Below are 9,873 nucleotides of genomic sequence, written 5' to 3' on the forward strand. Positions count from 1 at the left end.
CATTGGAAAATTCTGAAGACAACACCAAATTCCCAAGTGTTGCCTGATAGATCAAATGATGTTAGGCTAACGATATTTGGTTAAGTGCACATTAGAAGCTATGGATACAAAGTGTGTTAATAAGCATGTACCGAGATCACCAATGTCCGACTCCCACATTGTTCAACAGAAGACAACAGAGTTTTGGCTAGAGCATTAAGAAAGCGCATAAGTATATCATTAAAATATCAGTGTCCATTATCACGTCGCAATCAGTTCCACTAGTGAATGAAAGTTCCAGGGATATTGAAGGAGGGATCGGCCACACTATAGGATGAGTCGCGCTGTAAATTTGAAACAGTTCTGAAAAGTGAAGAAAAAAGGATAAAAACATGAAAAATTAAGAAGTAATGAAGCACAGTCAGAGAAATGATGGACCACAAACCTTATTTTGATTCAATCCACCCAACTCCAGGGCTATGGACCGAACTATATTGGACCATACACTCTGTACATACATGACACAATGTGCAAAATGATTTTGGCCCTATGAGAACCCATGAATGGAATGTCGAAAAGTATGAGCTGTGATTATACCGTGCATAAGGCCATCCCTCTGCTCTGTCGGCACACCTCCAACAGACAGAATAAAACCGAATGAAAAAGGTGATAAGAAGCGATGAGTAATAAAAGGAACAAAAAAAGAGTTTGATGATCAAGCAAGAGTGACCAAACTTGTCATAGAAATCCCCTCACTTTAGCTAATGTAACAGGGCAGCTTAATGGGCGAGTAGCGGGTCACTACTTACCTGGAAATGACAATGTTGTTTGCTTATGAACTGGGTAACTTCACCAGGTCAACACCCACTTTGATATGTTCTAATAAACATCCAGATTGTAATCAGTGAAATATCACAATTAAAAGGAGTGAACCTATGGTATGATTACAGATAATTTCAGACCATCACATGCATGTAAATATACACAAACAAGGAGAACTTCTGCTCAGAACTGTCTATAGGATCTGGCCCGTCAAGATTTTCCAACACTGATTGAGAGTATTAGTCTAACCACATTGTGCTCCTTAAGCAGATGAGTTTCCCTCCGACCTTCTCTATCATTGAAATAACATTCTGTTTGTGAGCATGAAGATGATAGATTGAGAAATGTATGTCTTGGAGGGGCTGAAGGGGAGAGAAAGTCATTGAGGGATTCAAGTACACAATGGGGTTGACAAGGGCAGGAGCATCAATGTGAGCCTGTGCCAAAAAGAAGCTCCTGTCATATGGGTTTCAGAACAGTGTGCCTCATTGCATTTGTTGCTTTGCTCACACTTGGTCGGCATCGAGATCCTTCAGGTTGTTGTGACAAGTCAATGCGACTATAGCTCGATCTAATCTAGTGAAAGTTGACAGAAGGAATATCAGCACATGAAAGATGCGAGTTCAGAGCTCTTGACAGGTTTAGTAATATATAGCCAAGCTCAGAAATATAGAAGGTGAGGTGCTTCCATCACCCAACCTAAAATTTGGTGGATCACATAACTAGATGCAATATTAGCACAAAAAAAGTCTGTTCAAATGCGTGGTAGCAGCTCATAGATGATCCTTCTTCTGTTTCTGGATCATCTAGATAAAGCTCAGTGAACTTCTGACTGCAGTGAATATGATCTATCTCACCTTTGTACACACTTCAGGAAATCTCTGTTTGCAAACTTGATCACAGAGACGCTCATGATCAGTATATCTGGAAAAGGTGAAATGACTTCCTGGATGTCCCACTCTGAAAGCTTGTCAGCCATTGACTATGCAAGTCCAAATATCAACTTACAACATCGAGCAAGCCCTGGCAGGGCACATCAGTGAATTAATGAGTCCATAATATGGTAGTGGGTAGATAATCTTTGAAGTGATCCCTATCAGATAATGTAATGTAGTTTGCATAGCATGAAGGAGATGCGATGGAGTGCTGAGTACTATCCTCACTGACCAAGGGGCCGTATGAATGGCAGGCCATCATGAACCACAAAGTGGTGCATGTGAGCATTTATGCCACCACAAAATGGTGAATGAGTGTCTCTTGGCATGTCAGATCCATCACTGTCACTAGGACTATACTAGTCATCAGAGTCCACAGCAGTATTCGGTGTCTTATGGAGGAAGCCAATAGTTTCTTCTGGAAATTAACATCTCAAAGCTAGTAGTGTAGAAGGTGCACTTGTATGATGTGAAATTTACGAATGAGATTGATGTTATTGGACAGCACTTTGATTCCTAAATGACATAGATAAGTGATCAAAGGAGCAAGTATTAGATATTATATGACAGAATTAACCAATTGATATAAGTGTATAGTAACTCAAACACCTAATCTCATGTATAGAGAACATAACACAAGATAACCAGGAGAAAAAAATGTTGGGTCCTTAGATCAGAGGAAGATTTTCTGCCAATATGCACTCTATCCCATGTGGTAGACAAGGGAGTAGAATCACTTTGGGAAAGGATGGCCCCAACTAATTGTCTCAAATCATCTGAGGTATCATGAGGGGATTGAGGTGTAGAATGTTACCACCTGCAAAACATAGTTATTGATACAGGTCAAGATGTGAATTTCAACCAGGATTTACAGTTCAGAGAGTGCTGCTTGGGTATCAATGATTTTGAAGCAGTACTTTAGCCTGCCATGAGAGTGTAGCACTCACATATCACTATAATGATTGTCTCGGCATAGTATTCGCCTGTGCCACCATATTGCTGGCCAGAAAAGCAGAATTAGGTCCAGGTTGGATACTATATATACAAACAAACCACTATAATCTTTGTGTTGTTGGCAACTATCTAATTATTACAGCTGTTTGAGAAACTAATATCATTGGTGATTTTTTTTTCACATGTGGAATATGTCTTGGATGTTCATGTTAGGACTCAAGACACGACTTTCTGTAGTTCTACTTAATATCTGAGTAGACACTGGCAGTACACTGGTCCATTCATTGTGATGGGGGAAGCACCCCTCCCTGATTTCCACAACTCTATTCATTCTATTAATGTGCACCATGTAACAGCTACACACCTATAACACACAGGTGCCGAAGGTACTATGAACTTAGGTACTACTAAAGTATAATCAGCTGTTAGCAATAATGAGAGACTAGTACATGCATGCTTAAACTTATATCAATGCCATCATAGAATCAGGCTTGCATCTCTGCTAAGCTCCGCATCCCACATTTTGGACATTGCCCCACCAAAAGCCTTCCCAAGAGCTAAAGCTAGTGATGTAGGTGCTGCATTACTAGTCTGTCTGAATTGCTGTAGACATGTCAGATGTAGAATGGTGCGCAACACGCAACAAAGGCTTATATCATTGATAGTTTTCCTCTTTCAGAAAATCTGGATGGACTCAAGGTCAGAGCAGGGTATACCAGAACCCATCAAAGGATCCTAGATGGGTGCCAGAGCATGGAGGGTTACAGTTATCACTTTTCACCTTTTACATTGTCACTATTACTAATCATTCCATAATGTTCCATAACATTCTATTGTACAATTCTTTGTTCTCTTTCTCGTTTGTTACTTATATTCAAGCTCTGTTTCAATACTATTATATATACCTTACACTTTACACTTTGTATCTTTAACTTGACCTATGCAGACCAGGGCCTGCAATCTAACTTCATCTTCACTAGAACATTGATTTTACTTGGATCTTTGAACATTAAGATGTCTAACCAATGCTGAGCATAACATGGAGGGCCTTTGGTATACCAAGTAGTGACAGATGACGAAGTGTGGGAACACTGGCCAGGAAGAGACTGAATGCTTCAATAGGTGCAGTGATCCTGTTGAGCGATAATTCCTGCAGGTTCAAAAATGGGCGATGAGTAGCACAGTATCTTAGAAGACTATTAGCAGGGCTGTCTTCATTGCCATTGTCATTGTCATATGTGAGTTGTTTGCGGATGTAACTCTCGCCAATAGAAAGCTTGATCAGATTGGAGGCATGAAACCCTCTGAATAGCTTGGCAGGATTTCTAACTTGAGGGAATTCATAGTGAAGCCACTGGAGCAGGGGAAGTGATACTTAATATAAAGGTCGACCAGGCAGTGGCCCTGAGGCTCTTAGCACGAGATGTTGGAGGTAGGAATAAGCTTTTAGAATCCCCAAAAACTTATCAAATGTTAGTCTGACTTTACCACTATGATGGGACAGCTCTAATGACTGGATACAGTGCCTGAACAGAGTAAGTGATTGAGTTAGGATCACGCCAAGGAGAGTAGAAAGGTGGAAAGTGGCCCAATTCAAATGAATGTCATAGAGAACAATGTTATGTAGTTTGAGGAGGTGAGGAGATTGCACAGGAACTTCTTAAAGGTTAGCACCTATAAGAGTGGTGAATGGGGTCCCCTTGACTGTCTGAATGAACCTTGGACAGAAATTCCAGAAGAAAAAAATGGTGTTGTTGGTTCTTATGAGTTTTATAGACTTGAGATGAAGAGCTTCAGAGCCCTCTGTCCTGTGCTCATTTAGAAGATAAAGGGCACTATAAAGTGACATCCAAATATTGCTGGCTATATCCAGGGAATACCATCTGTACATCTCTGGGAACAACAGGTTGAGAACAGTGGGCATGCAGTTGGCGTGATGGCACATCATTGGAGTGAAATCCCGATACCTCCTTCTAAAGGCAGACATGTTTAGACAGGTGTAGGCTACAATGATACACAACTTACATCTGTCCTTTACAATTAGATGCTGCTCCTTATTGAGCTTTGATCATGATATCTATCAAGGATCTTCCTGATCATCTGATCATGGTGGCCAACCATGTCCAGCCAACTCCAGATTTATTGGAGACCATTTTGTAGAGATCAACGGTGAGTGTCGACAATAGGCTGGTGTGAGAGAGGGCTGCTCTCCTCTAGTGCCGGTGTAGAGACTTGTGTGTCTCATGGTCTGATATGACAGCTTTACACTAGGAAGTACATAGCATGAACTTGTAGTGTCACTCTGTGCGCTACCCACAGCTATCTCTATATGAGGTGCAGCTTTCCCGCGCAACGCGCACCATGCACGCACCATTCCCGCGCTTCACGATGTATGCGCGTGCGTTCCCGCGCTTGCGCGCCCTATAGCACCAGCCATTCAGATGCATCCATCCACTGTCCACCAAGCTCCCTAGTACGTATATTTCCATTTCCTTTATTAGCATAGTTCCACCTTTATTTTTATCATAGTTTCTCACTCATATATATTTTTACATACCTACTCAGTAGCGCTTTGGCTCCGCATGACCACGCTTAGGCGCGGTATATAAGCGCCAGCAGTACATACTACACTTTACCTTACTTTACCTCCCATTTACTTATTACTACTTACTTACTACTTAGCAGAACATAGTAGAACTCTATCTGTTTACACCTCGCATCTCTCTTCTCTTATCTAGTATCATATCATCACTTAAGTCTAACCTCTCTGTTGTTTCTGCATATGCACGCGTGCTTTCCTGCGCTTCACGCTAATACGCGCGCGTGTTCCCACGCCTTGCGCGCACCTGCGCTTTCTTGCACTTCGCTTCAGCGCGTACCTGTAGATCTTCGCTGCACTCGCTTCCCCTATAGGGTCGAACGCACTTGCCATCTCAAGTATTGCAGACTAGGCAACGCACGACCTACAACATTTATAGATACAGCTAGGAGCTATCTTTGTTCCTGGCAGTATTGTTGTTTCTACACCGGTTTACTAATGCTAGTGAATCTGGCATCATGACACTTTAAGGGGCAATCTCGTATGTTTCATGTCATTTGAGGGAGCCATGTACAACTAGCATGAATATTTCAGATAGAGTTTCTGCTGGAAGTTTGGCAATGAAACATTGGTGGGGGACCTGGCCACTCACTGACATTAGAATACTAATGAGCTGCTAGGGGAATTCAATATGAGCAGGAGGGATTTAAAGTAAATTGCCTTTCACATAAGTCATACTCATGTTTTGCAGTGGAGTTCTGAACCAAAGACATTGGCTATTGCAAGCATAAGCAAGATGCCAGATCTCGAGTTCACAAGATTTGTTGAGTGCCCATCATGCAGTCCTTTCAGTGGGTGTTCAATTGGCTAGAAGTCTACACAAATTGGCTCAGTGACTTTGAACCGAGATCCAAGATCTGACCTATGCCATGCACAAAGGCTATTCCAGACACCCATATATTACCATGGTAAACTGATTATATATGTACTTCATTTGGATAATGTTGTTGATATTGATCATAAGACATGGTGGCTAGTGTATAAGGTACGAAGTAGGGAGAATAAGTATGGTATGAATAACTGAATAACTGAATAGCCTACACCTACATTATGTAATATTTAGAGCTTGTATGCAAGCCAGTCCTCCAATGAGAGATGCAGATCCAGCCAAGCTTACTATATCAGAAGCAAATTAGGAAATAAAGTCCTGTTGTTGGTAAATAATATGCGCTAAGATATGTATTACTTACCATGTTGAAGTGAGATCTGGATGTGATGCAGTTGTGGACCCTAATCACCAGTGCTAAGCTACATTATCGGGCGGAGTTAGTAATACTTATATAAATATATACAAGCTGTGACATACATAAAGTGTATGAAGGATTAATGACTAAGGCAGAATGGGGAGGATGATGTTAAAAGACACTTCGCTTTTCAAGACATGTTTAAGCATGTAAATATTGACGCTTGGATCCTCATGACTGACTTATTGACGTCGCTCTGACCATTGGGGCAGAGGGGCATGTTGTCACCTGGCATGAGTCTTGTCATGAGGAGCTTCTGAGCCACCTCATGCCAGCCGCACCCCTGGAAAAGATTTCTAGCCTTACAACAAGGAAAGACAAATTCCATCTTGACCACACCTTGCAGATGAAGGAACTTGCCAGCTTCTGTGCCACCATGACAGATCTTGCAGACAATGTTTCCTATATTCAGGCATACTGCACTAAGAAGAACACCTCTTACCAATTAATACCAGGGGTGTTTTGCTAAAGAAAACCTAAGGAGCTTTTAGAAAAGAAGAAGGAATGGAAGATCCTAGCTGACTTGAATTCAATAAGCCAAATATACTTTGAATGCACTGGGAAAGAGAAAGGTGTGAATGGTCATGATGGCTGCACATGCTTGGAGATTTGAGTCCTGCTGGATAAGGCCATTCATGCTTTGTCTACTCTTCCTGAAGAACTGATTAAGTGTGCTGTAGTTATAATTAAAAGACGAGTTTGGTGGTGAGAACGCACCTGCATGTCATTCTATACACCAAGCTCATACTTTGTCCTAGGCTCTTCATATATTATCACCTGGCCACAGTACATATAATGCTCAGGAACTTGGCTGAAGCTGATGCCAAAGTGCGTACTCTGGAACCTATATTGGGTTTGGCAGTGATATGCATTTACATACTCAATGCTTGCTTCACCCATCTCACTGAGAGATTTGATGGGAGAGCTTACTCAAGAGTTGTGCCTGTCATGCACTGGAAGATCCCGATAATGAAGACTCCCCCATCATTCCTCTTTTATACAACAGTGGCACTTATAGTGGCTCAAAAAAGTGTCACAATGTTTGTAGGTTTTCATGTAATTGTGTTATTGCAAGCCAGGGCGTGAGAATCTGACTAAGCCAAAGGGAGGTCCCAAAAATCTCCACGTCTCGGCTACAGTTATGTCACCTATAGCATGACATTCCAATGACGCTGTGTGATGATATGGCTATTTTAATTAGGTGACTCATTGGGACACTTTTTTGAGTTTCTATTAAAATATGAAAATCAGATCATTTAGAGATGACACCATTTACAAATATATATATAAATGGTCCCATATTGACAATATGGTCTTACTTTAATATCCTGTACATATATAAACCCTTCCAATAATATCATGTCCCTCATAATCAGCATGAAATCTATTTCCTCTTCTCAAAGAGATAATATCCATTTTCTCTCCACCTCTGGTCAGGCAGATTGCCTCCAAAACTGGTCTGAGGAAGTCAACTATTGCCAGGGTTATTAACCAGAATATTCTCAACAAACAAAATGTCAAAATAGGTCGTCCTTCTAAACTTACTCTGCATGACAAAAGAGCTCTTGTTCATCATATCATATCTGGAAAGGCCTCTACTGCTGTTCAAGCCACAAAATACATCAATTCCATCATCCCTACCACTGTCTCCACTCAAACAGTCAGGAACACTCTCAAGGAAGCCAATCTTAAAGCTGTAGTCAAGAAGAAGAAACTCCTACTGTCACCAGCCTATAGGAAAAGGAGACTAGCATTTGCTTTAAAGCACCAAAACTGGACTGTAGAGGACTGGAAGAGAGTTATTTGGTCAGATGAAACTAAAATCAATAGGATGAGGTCAGATGGTCAAGAGTATGTTTGGAAAAAAGCAGAAGATCCACTTGGAGAAAAAGAAGTGAAAGATACTCTTAAGTTTGGAGGAGGAAATATGATGGTGTGAGGCTGCATGGGGTGACATAGGGTAGGAATTCTATGTGAGGTGGAGGGGAGGATGAATGCAGAGCAGTGTCTCCATTCTGAAGGAGTGTCTGCTTAAAAGCATGCAAGAATCAGGTATTGATGAAGAAGACATTATCTTCCAACAAGATAATGACTCCAAGCATACCTCAAAGTTGGCTACCAAATGGTTTGAGGACCATGATATTACTGTCCTATCATGGCCAGCACAGTCTCCAGACCTCAATCCCATTAAACATCTTTGGGAATTACTCAAGAGAATGCTTGCTGCCTATCAAGACCTACCTAATGGACTATTTCAGTTATGGGAGAGAGTTGTAGTAGAGTGGGGAAAGATTGCTAAGGAGGAATATCAGAAATTGATAGAAAGTATGCCTAGGAGGGTAGCAGCAGTCATTAAAGCCAAGGGAGGAAACACTAAGTACTAGAATTATAGAGATTATGTATATCAGATTCAAACTCAAAAAAGTGTTCCAATGAGTCATCTAATAAAAATAGCCATATCTTCACACAACATCGTCAGATTCTCATGCTATAGGGGTCCTAATTGTAGCTGAGAAGCAAAGCTTTTCGGGACCTCCCTTTGGCTCAGTAGATTCTCACGCCCTGGCTTGCAATAACACAATTATATGAAAACCTACAAACATTGGAACACTTTTTTGAGCCACTGTACTTCCTGTGCGACATCACCATGAATGCAGGACATAATGGATTTCTACGCCTGCTGATACAGAGGAAGTTCAAGCCAGAGTCTATGACTTCCATTTATCACAGCAATACATGGATGAGATCAAGGTGGCCTTTGATTTGAGTATCATATAACAGAGCAAGAAACTCTTAAATAAACAAAGAATGCAAAACTGCAGCTGTAAGACAAGGGATGTTGATGATTTACAAGACCTAGACTACCAGCCCATGCACCTTGCCACTTGGATCCAGGGTGTTTGTGTCAACCCATGTTACATTTTTGGCAGGTAGGGATGTGGACCTGAATGCCCTGCATGGGGGTGAGGAACAAGAAGTTGATGGAGCAGAGGATGATGTGCAGGCCCTTGAAATTGCTATCAATCAGAAAGTTTGCCAAGATCTATGAGCAGTTCTACTTTGACATTATTGAAAGGCTCCTAACAGGAAATGTAAGCAGGCCAGTTCGTACCTTTCCATTCCTGCCCATAGGTGCATTGACCTCGCACGTCCAGAGTTGCTGATAATTTCTGCTCTCCCCTTCCAACAAGTGCAATACTATAGATGCTCAACAGAGTAGTGGGAGAAATACTTTAACTGCATTTTCCTCATGCCCTCCTCTACTGAGGCTATACAAAATGCTAGTGGTCAAAACTTTCTCAATTGCACCTACTACCAGCATTACATGGCTCTTATTGAT

At 41.4% G+C, this 9,873-nt stretch overlaps 2 protein-coding genes across 2 annotated transcripts; one reads left to right on the forward strand and one right to left on the reverse strand.

The window, feature by feature from the left end:
- Positions 1–1,040: 1,040 nt before the first annotated feature.
- F5891DRAFT_1202163 (uncharacterized protein) lies at positions 1,041–1,780 on the reverse strand (the record flags this gene model as incomplete). Its single annotated transcript, XM_041368929.1, has 3 exons — positions 1,041–1,257; positions 1,312–1,377; positions 1,671–1,780. 3 exons carry the CDS (start codon positions 1,778–1,780, stop codon positions 1,041–1,043), a joined length of 393 nt encoding a protein of 130 aa, XP_041216329.1.
- A 4,937-nt stretch (positions 1,781–6,717) lies between these two features.
- On the forward strand, positions 6,718–7,002 carry F5891DRAFT_970369 (uncharacterized protein; the record flags this gene model as incomplete). Its single annotated transcript, XM_041376339.1, has 1 exon — positions 6,718–7,002. A coding segment is annotated over one exon (285 nt), but the record flags the coding sequence as incomplete, so codon positions are not given.
- Between the last annotated feature and the right edge of the window lie 2,871 nt (positions 7,003–9,873).

This window comes from Suillus fuscotomentosus (assembly GCF_016647785.1).
Source record: "Suillus fuscotomentosus strain FC203 chromosome Unknown F5891scaffold_360, whole genome shotgun sequence".
Classification (NCBI taxonomy): domain Eukaryota; kingdom Fungi; phylum Basidiomycota; class Agaricomycetes; order Boletales; family Suillaceae; genus Suillus; species Suillus fuscotomentosus.